General features: G+C 36.5%; 1 protein-coding gene across 3 annotated transcripts in view; it reads left to right on the forward strand.

The window, feature by feature from the left end:
- The window catches only part of brinp2 (bone morphogenetic protein/retinoic acid inducible neural-specific 2), a 163,550-nt gene that overhangs the window by 73,891 nt on the left and 69,873 nt on the right, over window positions 1-19,786 (forward strand). For all 3 annotated transcript variants that reach the window (XM_086094692.1, XM_086094683.1, XM_086094700.1), the window contains 2 exons: window positions 1,052-1,513; window positions 17,672-17,862. In XM_086094692.1, the coding sequence (XP_085950818.1) occupies window positions 1,119-1,513; window positions 17,672-17,862 (586 nt within the window). In that variant the 5' untranslated portion in view covers window positions 1,052-1,118. The remainder of the gene's footprint in view (window positions 1-1,051; window positions 1,514-17,671; window positions 17,863-19,786) is intronic.

The following is a 19,786-nucleotide window of genomic DNA, read 5'->3' on the forward strand; positions in this document are numbered from 1 at the left end:
GAAACACCTTCAGTACCCAGCCCCCCCTCCCATCCGTGTCTGTGTATGCAACTATTCACCAGAAATTAATTCACTAATTTGTTTGCAAGCTAAACAGGGAATACTTAAAATCCCATTTCATTTCAAGCATCCTCTCTGCTACTTTGCATATCCTGATATGTTCATTTGTCTCTAAGGGCTTCATCCCATCCAGCAATACTTTTTAGTCATTAACAGTGAAACAAACAGCAAACCTCCACTCTCCGAAGGCCAACAGTCACCAATTATAACAGAATTGTATGTGGGTGTGTCTCTTGTACTAACAAAATAAGTGCATGAAGAACAGTTTGGCATGCGATCCTGATTTCCCCTTTCTCTGCCATGTTTATGTGCGAAAACGCCTGCTCCTTTTTGAAGCGGTGGTGGCATTAATATTGAACAACACAATGCTCCCACTCTGTTTATATAAATGTATGTGTGGTGGTGGTGGTGGTGATGGTTTATACAGTATATCATCTTGTGATACATCACTCCAATCATTTGCATCATTTCTATTATGAATCATTACAGTTCTCAAAAAGCACTCATTCACTCCCAGCCATTTTTACTGAAGCAGCCCCCTTTGCTCCCGGCTGTTTTACTGGATTTTGACTGATTTGAAGGCCCACAGAATATTGTGTTCTATTGCTATAAAAACATGGAACTTACCAAAAGAAAGAGTCTCTTCTTTCATCAGGATTATTATTTTTAAATGTTTGTATCTGTTTCCGTTTTGCAGCAACTAGAATTAAAATATAGTTAAGTGTGCCACCTGCTGGCTGTTTTTTGTAATAACTACCATAGCTTTAAGCTACCTCTTTAGGTCAGAAGCTGCTTCAAAGCCTTCTGTAAATTTAATTTAAAAAAACATAAACAACGTTTTTGGGACCATGGCAATATTTAAAATAGAACGCGTTTATAGGTTTTGGGGAGCAAGTGAGTTAAGATGCAATACTGTACTACATTACAATTCTTTTTTTATTCTTTTTTAAAAAGACAATTGTAAATGTATTTAATGTATTTATTGTTTCAGGTCAGTGGGAGGTGACTGCCAGAAGAAATGCCGGTCCTATGTGCCCTAGTACATCACCACCGGGACCATGGCAACATATTGGCCAGTGAAAAAAGAGGAGTGCTCCCATGGATCCGCCTCTCCTGCTAGATGGTCGACATCCTCCTTGATGCTTCTATGGTTGCCGTGGGTCTTCTTATGGCTGCTGTGGCCCATCCGAGCTGAACAAGTGGCCAGCGGGGGGCATGTGGGCAAAGTGCTCCATGGTTCCCTATCGTCCCCCTCGTCATCTTCATCTTCATCATCCTCCTCCTCCTCCTCCTCTCCCTCCAGTTCCTCAGCATGGGGCTTCAGCACAAGGCAGAGTGGAGGGCAGCTGGACTGGCTGCTGTCCGAAAAAGGACCTTTCCACCGTTGCCCTGAGTACACGGAGTTCAGAGAGAGGTTCCAGCAGGGATTTTCTACCAGATACAAGATTTACAGGTAAGATGGGTCTAGTATTTTGTGTCAAGATGATCTACACTCTAAAAGAAAACTGTTGAACCAATCTAATTTAAACAGTGAATTGTTGTCCAATTTAATAAAATTGCTTCATGTGATAACTAACACACGATTGAATTAAGTATATCCAAAGTGATATTTTAAGTTAATTCATTAATTAAGTCCCAACCATTTTCACTGAAGCAATCCCCTTCACTGTGTTACTGGATTTTGACCGATTTTGCAAGGCCCACAGAATATTGTGTTATATTGATATAAAAACAAGATTAGAGTATTTTCTTTCATCAGGAATTTTTTTTTAATTTTTCAATCTGTTTCCAATTTGCAGCAATTGGCATTATTATATAGCTAAGTTGCATTATTATTCACAAATCTATTTAGAACTGTGAGTAAATTAGCTTTTTTGCATCATTGCCCTGGTTGATCTCTTTTGCTCTGCTGTCACCTGCTGGCCGTTTGTGTAATAACTATAATTTATTCAACTGTTCTCTGCAGTTGAGGCTGCATCAAAGCCTTCTGTATGCTCTAGCATAAAAACACACACAAAAACGTATAAATACGTCTTTGGGACACTTAACACATTTCAAATATAATGTATGTATACGTTTTGGGGAACAAATGAGTTCAGTTAATCCAAAGTGAATATATATTAAATTTAATTAATTATGAGTTCATTATACTTAATATAAGAAAAAACATTTTGAACCAGAAAATGTTTTTGGATGTAAAAGATATGAATGCTTTGAACCAAACCAAATTTAATCATTCCACTAATATATTGAGATACGTACATATTGAATTGTCTTGTTTTTGGAGAGATATACAGTACCTGAGTAGGAAATGGCCCTTTTAGAGTACTGACAAGTTAATTCAAATGTATGTAAAATGAAAACAAAAAAGGAATTGCTTCATACCTATAAAACAGAACCGTACTATATTGAATCGAATCACAATCCCACTTACGCGAACTGAACCGAATTATTCCACTAAAATCGTATTGAATTGTCTTCTGTGCAGACCACCCCTGTTATTTAGCATTTTCTAGATAAACAAGAAAAAAACAGTTGTTCTTACATCTAGAATTTATTACACTATAATAAAAAATCTTAATATTGGTTAGATTTTAACCCTGTTTTATGAATTGTACATTTAATAACCTTCAGTGTAGGGTTTATTTGCTATAATGTATATACCTTACCATGGCAACACAGATTGCTCAGTCTGTTTCAATCTTCGCAAGAGTTTGCAGTGCTCGAGCTTTAACATGAACAAACAATATTACCAGGCAAGAAAGTGTTATTGGTAAACCTCCAACCAACGCAAACTAATTCATACAATACACGTTGAGTATTTTAACCATGTAAAAATGCAACAGTGTTATTAATGTCTTTTGTGTGGCTCAATAAAAATACTGGTGGAGGGGACACTTTTTTTTCCACTGCTAGAGATATGAATTTGTGAGAAACTAATATTTTTCTTTCATAAAAGCTGATCCTGTGTTGTTGCCAAGATCTAAATGAAAGCAAAAACAAATATGAAACTGCAATATCAAGTCAGCCGTTCTTGCTGATGTTATTACACTTTGGTTGCCTCCAAGTGAAAGAATTAAAAAAATGTGAGAGGCCATTGTGCTTTTTAGCTGCTCGACAACTGTTGATTGTGGTAGGAAATAATATTGCACCTCGTGTCAGTCATTAAGATAGGCAATTTTAGAATATTTTGATGACATTGTTTCAATATATGTAATTTAATAAATAGAGTGCAAATACATGCTCCTTCAAAGTAGGCCTGTCATGATAAGAAATTTTGCTTGCCGATAAATTGCCCCAGAAATGATTGCGATAAACGATTGCGGTATTCATATAACTTTTGCACTAATATAATGATAATGGTATAATAAATAAATCCAAATAATTCCCACACATGAGCAGTTGTGTTTGGCTTTGCTACCAGCTGCATTGTTTCCAAATGACGGCTGTCCCTACTACTCAGGGGCCCTCACGCTGAATCTGATGCACCAAATGGACCGCTGTTATGCGGGGAGGGTGGTTGTATCCCCTGCCGCGGGATCTTATGACTTTTACCACATAAAAGTGGCAATTTTTCGAAAATGTTGCTTGTTCCTAACACTAACCATAACCTTAAACTTAAAAAATGTGGAAGAAAACCGAAAAAACCCATTAACATTCATCAGTCGTTTGAGCTTTTTCTATGTATGGTGAGATTTCCCACTGCAGAATGCGAGCGTTTCTTTTGTTTATCTGCGAATATTCCTAAAAGAGCCACATATTTTTTTGAAGACATTATGGTGAGTGTTAACAAAAGTGAACCTAATCAAATATGAGCCCTTAATTTGCAAATGAAAATACAATAAAATATTTTTTTTCAAAATGTCACAATCTTGTTAACATAAAAGTAAACAAAATTGAAATATGGCTGCATCTTTTTGTCGTTGATACAGTAATTTCATAATAATTCATAAAATTGAGTTAAAATTAAAAAGATGTACTGTACTGTAAAAAACGGGTGAGATATTGTTTTGTGTTGAGGTCATTTTTTTCTGCCACTAGATGGCACAATTGCATTTGTAAGACATTGGTGACAGTTAAGTGCATTTTTCATATTAAGAGCTATCTAATCTTTAACATGAAGTAACTTGTGAAATTCTGTACATTTTTAAAATTGTAAAATACAACAAAATTGACCACAGTGTCCACAAATATATGCGTTATTATTAAATGTATTACTGCTAAATTTTGACGGGGACGTGTTTACTGCGTTGCGACTGGAATTCCCCCAGTACAGGCTTTCCAAGTAAGAGGTGGTCATTAATCGCGGGTTAAAAGATTTTGTGGCATTAAAGAAACTTTAAATTAACTTAATATATATATATATATATATGTATATGTATATGTATATGTATGGTTTAAAAAAATTTTTGTCAGATATGTGTATGTTTGTTAGAAGCCAAAATGTGAGTGTAGGTGAATCCATGTTTTAGTCATATCACACCACTGCCATGTGTACATCATGCAACTTCCTTACAGTATACACCATGTCATCTAAATTGACCCTTGCTACCTTAGTGTGTTCAAGTGTCTGTTACTGCTGTGACCTACAATTTAAATGATGTTCTTTGTGCCAGTCTCCTTTCTAGACAGCTCTTACAGCAAATTACAGTTTTGTAGGACAGCAGAAATGTGATGCAATTTATCCGAAATTTACTTCTACCTAATTTAGAGTTGGTGTGAGATTTGTTTTTTTGAATGGCTGTTTTGTGGCAAGTAATAAGACAAATACAGCCTCACGAATGCCTCTGTTCACAAATAAATCTGTTTACAAACACGTATTTTCTGGCTTTCGTTAGTAGTAGGATAAGGCAAATTAAATAGGGTATTTTTAAGGCATTTTTCTTTTGCCTTACAGGTTTAAAAAATAAAATAAAATAAAGAAGCTTGTGATGAATCTGCAGACACGAAACACATTAGCAGTACTGTAGTGTACTGCCCTACAGGCCACATCTTAAATCGGGAGCCAAATAAAATGTAACGTGGCAGACACTGAAACCATCACGCCAAAACAAAAAAGCCAAGGTATTTTTATTGTTTAAATACTGTACAGGGTATACATGTGGTCATTAAAAAAAAAGAAGTTTTTTTTTAACATAAATAGAAATTAAAATTGTAATTTTCTGTTTTTGAAGCTTGGGGAAAAAAAATGTTTCGGAGGTTGAACAATTCGGACTTTGAACACTTCACAGGAACAAATTGTGTTCAAACTCCGAGGTACCACTGTACATTTATAAAACAACGCAGAACCACAGCACACATATCAAACAAGGCCTTAAAATTCACTGAGCTGTAAGACTTAATCTATGGTGAGCGCCTTGGGAGTCTGCTTAATTTGTTTCCGCAACGAGTGATGTCTCAATGTTCTAATAAGGAATACATGCGTCTTCTAAAGGGCAAGCACACCATAAACAAGGCTGCTACGATCCTTGCATCCACCTTTGAGCTGGTGATTCTCTGCACATTATGCTTTATCAAACCAAATCGTCAAATGTGTAACAATATTCATTCATCCACATGTAATAGACAAACATGAACAAAAATATTGTTTATAAATGTTACAGATAAATATTCCAGATATATAAATACATTATTGTATAGATATTAGGTAGCCTGCCAATATTTCCATAATGCACCAGAGCCAATCTCCCATTCTTTATAATGCTTATTACTTGCAGTTGGCTTGGTGAAATGAGCCCATGATGATCCTAGCTATTGCGACAGCATATGGGAAAGCTTTGCTCCAAATCACTCTCTCGGAGGCTTTATGTTGCACCTTGCACAGGGTTATTTCCGAACCATATAAGCAAAGATATTGTTCAGAATAGCTGAGTGACAAACTTTGCTGCATACTTGCATTCTTGCTATGACTTAGAATGAATCAGTCCACTTTATGTTCAGAGCAGTATAGGGCCCATGCTACTCTAACCCACGCCACTACATAGTTGTGTAGTAGTACCTCATTAGTCAGCCCCCCCCCAACCCCAAATAAATAAATAACATTTTGCACCTTTCTTATTTATTTATTTATTTTTAGCGTTTCTTGAAGGTTGTTATTATTTTCCCAGGATTATCTAGATGGAGCAAGATCAAAATCAGATAACTGTAATGAGTTAAAAGAAATAACAGGAAGAAAAATCTAAAATAAAATAAAAAATAAAAAAGGAGGCAAAAGAAGTGTAGGTACGTAATGTTTTAATCTTAGAGAGTGAAAGAAGGGAAAATAAGTGTGTGTGCTGCTTGTGTGAGAAAGGAAGACAAGTTGACCATGCAGTTTGGAACAGATGGTGGCTACATGCTGAGAACTTGTTAGTACGACCACATTGTGTTGCTCGGTTGGATGCCTAATATTTTGCACTGAGTCAACTGGAAAAATAGAATGTCAAATGCATCAAGATGTTTTGAGGATTCCTGGCTGTAACTGGTTACATCTTCTGGTAAATATATACTTGCACATGAAATAGTGGAGAACACACACAGTTCCATTACATAAGTAAAATGACAAAGAGTCTAAACGTAGACTTTTGGGAAGACTGAACAATCCTAATTTGGATAGCTCTTATATTGTACCTTCCCCACTTTCACATTTCCAATTACCCTGTCAAGGGCTAGTGAGAATTTACTGAGAAAAAAAGGAAACATGCATATCACACGTAGTTTTTAATGTTAGTAAAAAAAATTATTACAGGATCCACGGATTGGTCTGAATGTGAAACAACATATTGTCTTTTTCTATGACTTGCCCCGCCATAAAAAATATAGTGGGAAAACAATTTTATGTATTTATTTTGTGCAAAAATTCTGCTTACAGACACATTTTTAACGTCTTTCAGCAAAAAAAATTATGTCATTGGAATTTTTTTTTTCACATTTGCATTTCAGTCTTAGGTGTTGTGCCATCTCGCATAATTGAATCTACATGACCCAAGACTTACTGTATGTGATGGTTTATCAAGGGAAGTCATACATTTCTTAATTGGGATTGGTTCATTAGTTTTTACGTAGCCCTGCTGGTACACCCAAAGAAACCTACTAGGAATGGTAATAAAAACAAAGTCGTCCTCAAATGTTCTTCAGAGAGTGTTAGGCAATGGACTGTATCTGATTAGGTGTTAAATCAATCATCCTTTTTTCTTGATTGCCTTGTTGTTTAGTTTACAGCCTTTTTTCTATGTACCCACAAAGTTGGCATTGCAATATGCACCATCAATAGCACATCAAGCACTGTTGAATGGAGGAATGAATTAATAGAAGCAGATATAAACATAATTACAGCACCATAAATACGAGATTCACAGTCGCATGTTGTAAACTCCAAGTCTGCTTAAACATTTTAAGTCCAACATACTGGAACAAAATGAACACTCAAGGTTTATATCTAACCAATGACATTTCTGGTGTTGTTTGAAAAAAAGCTGTAATTGTCCAACAAATGAAAAATTCAATTAGACCAAAATGGAAAAGGAGGTGCACTTGTAAAGCACTATCTCGGTGCCTAGCGTGCTTTACAAAGCTTTGAATTCACTTGCAGTAGTTGGGGGGCTGCATAGGACCACGCACTTCCTAAACTAATGTATGACAAAAATGCAATTTTTAATAAGGACAAATTATGTGCATATGTCAGTTTTTTATTCAACCGAGGTACAGAAGAGTATCTTCATACATTTAAATTTTCAAATACATATAGGCTACAAAATATCCACTGCTCATCTATGCATACCATCCAATTCTGATCCCCTCCCACCGTTCTTTGCAAAGGGCTCTTTTGCATAAAAATTCCCATTTAAAGATGGAAAATAAAACCAAGAAAAAAACCTGCTCAACAGCAAACTACTAGAAGAACAAATTTTGGGCATTACTCAAATATTTTAATATATTACCATTTTTAGTCCTACATTTCATTCAACTTCGCTAATTAATAGGCTAGCTCACTCACCTGTGTGAACAGTGCAGTTTAGGACGGAAGTTGGTCCTGGATGTGTCCCCTTTGGCAAGTCCATCACAACCGCTGCTAGTGCAATTAAGCAACCATTCATATTTGCAATGCTATTAAGTAATGAATTTGTCCATGTTTTTGGGAGGACACACATTTTACTAAATACTCATGCACTTTAAACAAACTGTGAAGGTTGTTGGGTGGGGGGAGGAATCACTGTTGTGTACTTTTATTGCCAAGACACACACAGCACCGTTACAACCTCAGGATTGGAGATGGAAGTGAGCGAAGCCTGTCACGTTATGGTATTATATTATATATTCAATTGCTAAGCAACAGACTACATTTTTACTTTCAAATACCAATCGAGGGCCACTCCAGTTGCCCATACCTGATCTATTGAATCAGAAGATGTGTTTTGGAAATGGTTTCTATCTCCGCAAAGGTTTTGCTTTTAAATTTGGAATGGCTTATTTTACCCATGATCCCTCGCCGTGCCATGCCAAATGTAGGACCTGGGTTGGGTTTTGCGTCTTTCGGTCCTCGTCCATGCTCGTCGTCTGGGATCAGCTCCATCATATAACTAAGCTAGCTAGCTGGGGAGACGTCTTTTTGGGGCCTGCGTTGGCAAAACTCCTTTTTTGTTTGGTATGACGGCGTGAGAGGCCAACAGCAATGTCATGACAGAGGCATACGCACATTCTCCACATACATACTGTATGTAACATACATTCAACACTGACTAGATGCCAACAATATTCAAAGATTGGTTCTGATTCAAGTCCAACAATTCTTATTTGCTGGTGACTTTTTCACACCCACTCGAATCCCATTTTGAATAATCACCAAGGTTATTTTAGTTAATAATAACTAACGAAATAATTACAACTAAAATGTAAAAAAAAAAAAGAAGTTTTTTTAAAATATGAAAATGTTTTTCTTAAAAAAAAATCATTAACGAAATAAAATAAAAATGAAAATAGTTTAAAGAAAAAGAAAAGAAAACTAACTGAAACCACATTATACTTTTACAAAACTAACTAATACTAACTATAATTATAGCGAAAATATCCTTTGTTTTAGTCTTTGATAATTAATACTTGAGCCTTTGGGGTTGATTTTAAGTATGTTTATTTCGATATTAACCGGAATAAGGATGTTCGAAAGTGTGTCACACAGAAATGACATTATCTAGCACGAGCCAATAGAAAAGCATTTTCACATGACGTCGCTCCTCGGTGACAATTTTGTGACTTTTGGCTCCAATGGCTCGACTCGCTTGCTTTTTCATTTAACTCAGACAAAATGTAACGCTAGTGAAGAAATGCATTACCATTTACATTTTACCATGGAGTTTATTAAATATTACACACAAGTAATACACTTTTTTTAAACGAAAATGAATACTGAAATTAACTCAAACTAAACTAAGACTGCATTCTGAATAACTAAAACTAATTAAAAAATAACAGAACTGCCCTGAAAACTAATTAAAACTAACTAAGTTTCAAAAAACAAAACTCTAAACCAAATAAAAACTAACTAAAATGAAAATTCCAAAACTATAATAACCATGATCACCAATTCCTACAAAGCCCTAATCTTACTGTAATGTCTTTGCATGTAGGAAAAGAGAGTCACAGCCATCAATGCACTTTGTAGACGTTGATTACACTCATGCAGAAGCTCGTGTCGTTCACAGCTTCTGCCCAGACACTGTCACGCACATTAACCATCATACACCCCACCCCACCCATTTCCTGTCACAAAGTTGCGGTCAAAGGGGTTGAAAAACCCCTAAGCCGTGACAACAATGATCTTGGCAGGAGTGTATTGTCATTATTATTAATTAGTTGACAGTTGAATGTCTCCAAGATTAAGCTGTGCAAGTGTACTTACACATGGACGTGCAAGTACTGTGGCACTGCAAATGGCTCATTGAATCCGATATGGATCCTTTGATCGCTACTTGCATAACTCCAAGCCACTAGAAAAGTCATGAGTCATTTGCGATACTTGATGCAAGTCCAGGAAACCCTGAGGATACTTTAAAGAGTTTGATGTTGTCATTATGTGTTCATATGCTTGATAGCATCTTTTAAATTTGGTGTTTGAGAAGCATACCTTTTCATTAAGCTGTCATAATGGAAGGGTTTGTGTGTGAATGATAAACACATGGGTTGTAGGTCTCCAATTGCCCACATTATATGCGAGGACAACTAGTGGGTGATCTTGCGGTTTACCGGCTGCCAATGACATGCACAGACCCCAGCGAGTATATTTCTGTTTCCGCAATGTCAAGCATGCGGCGTGCTCAAATGTACCGAGCCTCAGACCGGCCTGATTTTGATGCAAATCAAAGACGCCGCTAAGGTTGGCAGGGAAAGCGCTTTGTTACATCCCACAAAGTCGCACAACAGCACAAACGTACCATTACGCCCAATTCTACCTGCGCAAAGTCTACGAAAATACATTTCATTTTGTATTGAAAAGCCCACCCATGCACACAGTTGGACCGTGCTTTGTATTAGACTTGTGCAGGGAAGGGAAATACAACAAAAATACTAAACAAAAATGAATTGTGCTAATTGACCTTATTGTAAAATCAACCATGTTTATGTGCTGTATGCGCAAACAAAGTCATCCTGCGGTATGACTTCTTCAAGCACACAATCTATTAAAACTTTGGAAACTTTTCTGACCTGTGATGTGACGATACCTCTGCACATCAATAAGTAATTTCTCTGTTGGAGAAAGAGTTATGAATAATAAAAGTGCACACATATCCAAGCCTTTCCAAAAATGCATGAGTGGAAAACTGCAAAGCACTATGCAACGAAAGTCAGTGTGTATATTTTAAAACAAGAGCAGTGTATTTTTCCCCTCAAAATATAAAATAAATATATATATATGAACCAATATTTAATATTGGTTCCTATATACAGGATGGATGGCTAGATGGATAAAATACTGTATGGAAAAAAAAATCCATTTTATATATGGAATATGAAGCTAGGAGCAAACCTTTACCATTAACATAGAATATTTAAAGCGCCTCCAGTCAATTGTTTGACCTTGTTTCTTGCTTGGAAGTTAGATGCAAGGTACACATATTAATAAACAACTAACATAGCTTTTAGTTTTGCATGGAAATAAGACACGTCAGCTTCCTATCACACAAACACAGTTTCAGACAGTTTGGCCACGGCATACCTCTCAAAATAGCTAAGAGATCTTGCACAGGTAAAGTAAGGTATCCTAAATAATAATAATAATTATAATAATAATAATGCATTGGATTCATATCGCGCTTTTTTAGACACTCAAAGACGCTTTACAATGCGCCACACCGTGTCCCAGCGCTCCAAACGTGTCCTCCGCGCCGCCCCCAGCACTTTCGCTCCAGTCCGCGTGAAGTACATTGACTACAATGCAAACCTAAAAACACCTCCCCCTGCTTTTGGTGTGAATGCAGCATAACATTTGAAGAGAAATGCTGACTTTGAAAGACATGGGGAAATATACTTGTGAAGTTTGGATATAGTCATGGTAGTAGTTATTAACATTGACATTGGCCAATCAGTGACAATTATGTAAATATTGACATGTGACATTGCTGGCATGACATTGGCACGACAGTCAGGTGTCAGAAAGGTAAAACGTAAACTACTCTGCAACAGAAGAATACATGCAGACTGAAGTTTCATTGCATCTGCTATGCATTTTGTAGACATGTTTTCTAATTAAACCTAAACTAGGACGGAAAAATACTAGATGATTTACAAAGCCACAGAAAATACTAATATTTGAAGTGTCAGTGGAAAAACAGAGGCCTCGCCCCATTTCTGTAAGTAGACACTTTCTAAACTAGATTTACACAGTATATATCGTTTTATATTCATTATTGGCCTAATGCTGAAATACCGTTTTGAAGAAGATACATTTGTTGTGTTTGAGTCCTGTACTAAAAAAAATGTCTTTTTCAGTTAGCTGCACACTGCACATTGGCATATATGGTATCTTAAATCCCAAAAGATTCTGCTGAGGCATGGCAACACTTGAAAATAGCAGAGAGATACACTTAGTTTAGATTATGCACCTTCATAAATAGACAGGTGACATCTAACATTTTTAGAAAACAATGCAAATTCAAACTGCACAGCAGAGGTGGTGCATTATTTGACAATGCACTGCATACTTAACAATATTGCAATATATGCAATAATTGAGGGCTTTGAATAAGGCATCCTTTAGTTTCAGTGCAATTAAGTTTCCTTTCAACAGAAAAAAACAACTTTAAATATGATGGTTAGAAAATATCAGTCCTTCTGTATCAAAGCTCATTATCGTGAAGGATTGATTGTGAGCAGCCAAGCGCAATGTCCATGTTGTGACTTGAAGGTTATGCTCTCAACCAACTCTCAACTCCAGAAATTGCCACCAGGAGTATTTGTGTCAATTCTTATTAATATGTGAAACCATACCTGTTTCAGGTGCAACCGCTCATTATAATGTTTCTACTCACTTTCAACTCACAAAGCTCACATAAAAACCCATAGCTTTGAACAAATAGGCTGGTGCGAGAAAGAAGTGCAAAGTCTGAATAAAACTCTCACCCTACTTTCACACATACACTAGCAAGTTTTACTTTGTGTGAATACATTTCTTTTAACAATCCATAAGCTAATTTTATTCACATTGAGTTCTTACGTAATAATTTACTTACTAAAGTATTAATAATGTACTTACTGAATTAATCAAAAACTATGTAACTATTATATTTACATTGCAAAGAAGGCAAGGGAGGGAGGGGGGGGGGGGTTCTATCTACCCACTCGGTAGATACAGCAGTACCTAACTGACGGTGCTTCATTGAAAAACTTACTCTCTCTATATTTTTAAAACATTTAACAATTAAATGTTGAAAATCAGTGAAAATAGCTTGTTTTGATGCAATGTGAATAATTGAACAAAAGATAACTGTAATAATAAGTAACAAGATAATAAATAATACAATGATTCCTAAAAATTATGTAATTCATAATTAATAAACAAACTAAAACGTATATTCTATATTAAAAGTGTTTCATCACATATTTATGAAATTTAAAGGGCCATTTGTATTTTTACCTGTGTCCAGACTATATGGACACCATGTAGAATACGCAATAAAATACATTTTAAAAACTAAATCTAGTGGTCATCTAGGCCATAAAAAGACTCATTTAAAATTTGTGATAATAAAAGCTCTTCTCAAGGCATGTGCAAAACTGCGGTGTCGCAGTCTGAAGACTGGGTCGCACCCACTTAAGGCCGTCCTTCATTAAGATAGCCACCAAGTTTGAATAGGTACTGTAGCATAATGTGCTAACTACGGAGCTGTTAATAAAATGAATAAATACAAATACAAGACCAATTGCTGAGAATGCTACACAGATCAAACTCAACAGCCACCCCTGCTCAATTTAAAACGAATTGCGGCGATCGAAAGCCTTTATCTGCCGTGATCGGAATGCGTTTCAACTACCGTATACAAAGCAATGCATGTTCGTTTTGAGGAAGAAATAATAACTCGCTCACATCTCATTCATTAATTATTCAGGCAATTCATTACAGACTGCAGCTGCTGGAAATAGAAAACGTAAAGGTAAGTAAAATTGCCAAATTGGCTAGTCAATAAATTGGCTCTAGAAGTGTACAGTGGTGGTCCATCCGGGCCAACATGAGTTAACTTCAGGTGGCCTGACACAGTCACGTGGTGGCCACGGACCATTGGGCCACCATTATTGTCGATCCCTGCACTGCAACCCTGTACTTTTGATACATAAAATGTAACCAATAATATCAATCACTAGTGCAGAGTAAATGAAAGTGTGGTACTCAAGCTGGTTCTAATTTAATAATTTCATTTGGTATTTAATGGATTGATCTTTTATTGAAATTAGACAGAAGGCAAGCTGTTGCTTGATTTACTCAAATAACTGTATTTACTTCAAATCCGTGTAAATGTGGCACTCATTCAAGAGCATGTATTTCAGGACGAAACATCCTTTATGCCCTTTAAAGTTATTATGCAACAAGGACCAAAATGTCTTGATTTATATCAGATAAAAACACCCTTTCCAATATCGCATTCTTAGCAGCTGCATTGCTATAAAATGACTGTTATATTCACCGTGAGAGCCATCTGATAGGCTCTGTCTTTCTCTGACAACTAATAATGTCCAGGTGTTATTTTCAAACATGTTGCCAGCAGAAACCTCCAAGGAACTTCTCTGCATAGTCAACAGAGTTTCTTTCTTTTTCTATTATGGAAACTAAATTTCGACTGTTTCAGCTAAAACTAAATGCCAGGGCTGCAGGTGCAATCACGGTTATGCTAAAACAGTTTAATTAACATCATCTATCATCATTAGCCAAATAGTCAGCCAACGGTCTTACTGTTAACTCTTGGAAAGCAAAGTGAGGAGGGAAGAAAACGATTCACAGCTCATCTTAGCTTTCTGCCCATCTTCGTTCAGCCTCCTTGCCAAAACTCAGTCACTGTGGAGAAGCCCAGCAAACACATCAGTCAAAATCAACACTGGTTAATCAGTGTACAACCGCTGGCTGCCAGTCTCCCTGGATTAAGCATTAATCTGAAACCAATGCTCAGTGAGGCGAGTGATAGCTAATGACTAATAGGGCAGCAATTAATGACTACTTTGATAGTTGTCCAGTCACGAATGATTAAAACGATGAAGCGATTATTCATTACGGATTGCAAAATATAGCTGCTCAAATGTTTTATTGTAATTTTGTTTACTTATGTTAAGAAGAATAATGACACTAAACATGTCAATAAATTGAAATTGATGAGATTGGGATTTACTCAAATGTGTGTGGATGCACCACAATGTTTCTGGTACCAATGTTCTTGTGACAGTTTTTCATTCTTTAACAAAATGGTAGCAAAAATTGTGCTTGTGCTCTTTCTACAAAGAAAAGAACACGGCGACTGTGGAGCAAACAGCAGGCTCAGTTATGTTCTGGGGCTGCTTGCTAAATCTGGCACAGGTTGTCTTGTACCTGTGCTGGGTGAACTGCAAAGCAATCTCAAGACTATGAATGCATTCGAGAGTGCCCAGTGTCAGAAACCGTGGTCCCTGTTGCAGATCATGGGTCAAACACACTGCCAAAATAAAAAATAAAAATAAAATTCAAGAATGCCTAGCCTGATTTTTATGGTTTAATTCTCAGTACATATTTAACATGATTTATTATTACACTTATTTTTGTCCCCCGCCAAAATAGAGGATGGTAAGGGGGGGTATTATAGCCACACCCACTGTCTTGAAAGAGTGAAAGTGGGTCTGAACTGGCTTCCTAACAATGCCGCTTACTCATCGTCGTGAGAAGTGAAGCTCCCTGCAGCCATCTTACATTGCCACTCGCTAAGGCCACCTAACTTGATTAAATTGATTTCTCCGCGGCGTTTTCACATTATCTTCTGTCTCTATGGTGAAATGCGATACGAGATGTGTGTGGAATACGCATACGGTTGTACTAATTTGTACTGATCAGTAGGGATGTAACAATATCCAAACATTTCAATACGATATTAACACGATATGAAGGCCACAATACGATAATTATTACAATATTGTGGGGAGGTTGGCGTTACAAAAAATAGGTAACAATATTGTAAAAAAAATACCCCAAAAAACAAAAAAACACACAACATTGTGCTGTTGTACATTACAGCAATGGAAAATATTATAAAAATATATTATACATAAAAAATATATAAATATATATATGTATATATATTGAGGCACTTACTCATACACATTGAGTTCCTACACATATTCACTCTGTTCACAAGCATATTACGTTCCCCTTCATCTGACCATTAGCGTGGATTTTAAACATAGAAGGGCCAAAACATGCCTTGTTAAAATTTAACTGCTTGGTTCTTATCACTGTCAAGTTTGTCCCGCCCAAGAAATGTTCTTGATTGCAACTGTGGTTCCAGCAACGGGGCTATAATATATATATATATCATGTTTGCAAATGAGAATTACTTCTTAACATTTTTCATCTCGTTAAATAATTTGTAAAAAAATAAGTCACATACTGTAGTTTACCTGAAGGTTGCAAAACAAGTAATGAAGGGAAAATAAAGCTTCATGAACATTTTGCGATATATATTTTTTAGTCTGTTGTAGTGCAACGGAAATTGATTATTTTTATTTTTTTTACTGCATCTTTAAACCAAGACCACCATCTAGAGGAGTAAAAAAAAATATTGCATTTGGTTCATGAAGCTTTGTTTTCCCATCACTAGGAAAAATGGTAAATTGGTTTCAAAAGGTTTTTATGTAGCACTTTATCTACACCATAGTGTGCCCAAAGCGCTTTACAATGCCTCACATTCATCCAAATTTACTTATATTCCAATATGATGCATATTTAAATGTAATAAAAAATGATGTGTAATGCACAGACATCACACATACACACAAGGACATGAACAAATAAATTAGTGAATGAATCTTGTCACTGAGAGGCGATATAAGCAGCAAAAAATGTTTTTAACAGGTGGCATATGGCATAGGTTGAATAAAGTATTCACATAGCTTTAACTAATATAATTGTAATATAAAAACACAATACAAAGGAATAAAAAGGCTGTTTTTTACAAGAATTATTTATTTATTTATTCATTTATTTCCGTATTATTTCAAAATGTAACAGTAACAATTTTGCATATGTTACTTAATGAAAACTGCAGCCAGGCTGGAAGCATTCATGAGTGTGTTGTGTGAGAATGAACCTCGTAATGAAGCTCTAATTTCACCAGAATGTCCCTGAGGCAAGGGTTGCTGAGAAAAGCTTTGTCATGGTTCGTAAATTATACCTTCCTTTTCTTTGAAAATATACAGGATTATGTATGCAGCAATGCAACTTCAACATAAATTGACAATTACTGCCTTCATTGTGGTGTCTCAACCATCCCATTTATCTGTATAGTGCAATTCTAAAGGACAACACCCAATTGCTACCATCATCACATTTGTGGAATATTCAAATGTAAACTGACTTTCGACCCAGACCGGTATCACAACCAGCGGTTAACAGTATAAAGACATGCCGCACACTGTCTGTCTACGTTCTTGTCGCAATATGAATGTGTGCGTGAGTGCGAGTGAGAAGTCAGTTGTGGAATTTTTCTCTGAAATGCACACGCAACGCACTGCAATATTCAGCAATTCTTGCTTTGCCAACAAATTATGCAGATGAGGCAGATCGGCTCTTTTTCTGCTTTGATTTGCATAATATTCGCATACTGTACCTTGGGGTTACACTACATGGACTTATAAGAGTTCTTAAATCATTAAAGAGGCTTGAAAGTAGGTAATATTCTCAACTCTTTGTTTGTCTTGGTAACAACGGCATTTAAATAGACTGAGGGTAAGGCTGTTAATCAATTTTAACACTTGCTCGGTTCAGGGTGCCAAGAAAGTTGCCTTATTCAGGTGCTTCTTTTAAATGCGTAGGTTGTCAACAGTCGCACTGTCCTTTATAAAGACAGGAGGGAAATTGAAAGAGTTGACTTGAGTGTGTATTTACTTTGATATGTATTTCTCTTGTCAGGGAATTCAGCCACTGGAAGGTAAACAGCCTGGCTACCGAGAAGAGAGACTTCCTGAAAGCTCCTTTGCCCTTAGCACCAGAGTTCCTACGCAATCTGCGATTACTGGGTCGACGGCCAACCTTGCAGCAAATCAACGAAAACCTCATCAAGAAATATGGAACCCACTTCCTGGTGTCTGCTACTCTAGGAGGTAAGAAATGGCTTCAGGTAACTTTGTGGTAGCATTTACGCTCAGGTTATAAAGTGTGCACGTTTATTTGAAACAGCCAATTGTTATTTTACGCAACAGCCTCGAAACAGTGAATTGTGGCCACGGCCAAGTCTGAAACAATAATTCATGTGGTACCTGCAGCATCTAATCACAGCGCTTAGACCATGTTACTGTTCAATCATCCTTCCTCTAAATGAGCATTACTTGCTGCAAGAGCTGGGAAGAGGGGACGAGGGATAAAATTGACCCGTTTCTAACCATATGTCTCACTTTATTGGATTTCTTTTTACCCTCTTCGCCCCTCTGAGAGGATTGAAGTAACTCACAAAACAGAATTGCCTGCAGTATTGATTTTAGACACCTCACAAATCAGGGCGGAGACCTGCATTATACGTTCAGATCGAGTGACATCCTCGTGATATTGACACACTGCAGACCCTGGTCATCACTTAGTATAACACAACTTCACTGCTTGGTATATACAGGCTGTGGAAAATCAATTCCAGGCTATATATTTTTTTCAAGCTACCGCTTGATACAAGATTTACAAGGCAGAGATTTATTTATAAGGCCACCATTTTCAGAGCATTCAAAGCATATCTGTATTGTTCAAATTCACTAGATGAGGATATTTTTTCACATGCAAGCAGAATTTTGTTCAAATTAACCATACTTGTTGGGATTAACCAATTGCAGAATCATATTATATCTCAATACATGGAGTGTCAACAACCGTTCAATTTTAAAGTGGAACGATTTGGTTCGATTCAGTAGGATTACGGTTTGGTTCGATATGGTAAGGCTCAATTTGAGAGAGTATGATACAATGAGTTTCTTGGTGTCATTTTACTTACATAAGAATGAACGTGTCAGTCAGTGTTGCCAGGTGTATGATAATTATCGTATTTGTAGGATAATTTGACCCTCTTTACGATGCACAATCAATAATCCTAAAAAATGGCTAAACTGACCATTTCATATTATTGCCGGCAAAACTGAAACTGCTAGAGTTTTTTGTGAACAATGAAGGTATCTGTTCTCATGTGACATGATACCAGACAATCGCGCTTTGCTGAGCGTGAGAACGATTGTCGTCCATGCATTGATTGGCTGAATGGTAATAAAATAACAAGTGGACGATATGTGCTGCTTTGAAGGCCACCTTTTTCTTTAATCGCTCAGTTCCTTAGACCCCAATATTAGGCAGAGGCATCTTTTGTTGAATTACAGGTAGAATTATTTAATAAAAACTCTACAAGTTTCCTCCTGTAAACATCATTAAGCATATAATTTATAAATGTATTTAAGTCATGTCTGAAGTCCTCTTGTTAATGATTAACAAATTTGAAACATCATAAATCATGTTGTTTCTCCTAAGTACTGTCTCAAATATTCTCCAATTTCGATACTGTAAATGTATAGGAGAGTATGCGGCGAAACGTTTCTTGGGAGGAGTAATATGGTGGCCTTACGGCTTCAAAAGTCTTGGCCTATCGGCTATCCAGTTGTATAGTCAGATCAGTGATGTTAACCCATTCTTTACTGACACAAAGAAGCCCTGAGTGCCTGTGAGCGGCGAGCGCTTTTAAACACTAGAATGACTATATTTGACTTTTGCGAATCAGTGGGCTTGTTATTTTGGTTATGACGGGCGTACAATAATTTCCATCAAAATACGATCATTTTGAGTCTGTGTTACAATAATCCTATATTTCCCACCTGGCAACATTGGTGTCAGTACTGTAAATGTGGCATTTCCTTCAAAAATGTAGCTCTACAGTAAAAGAAGATTCAATACGTATCTCAATATATTTTAAAGAGAATTATTTGATTCGGTTCAATTTGATACACTCACATCTTATAAAAAAGAAACAGATTTTCAGATTCAAATAGTTCCACTTAT

The sequence above is a fragment of the Leptonotus elevatus genome, chromosome 1 (genome assembly GCF_054856555.1).
Source record: "Leptonotus elevatus isolate MCC_2025b chromosome 1, RoL_Lele_1.0, whole genome shotgun sequence".
NCBI lineage: Eukaryota > Metazoa > Chordata > Actinopteri > Syngnathiformes > Syngnathidae > Leptonotus > Leptonotus elevatus.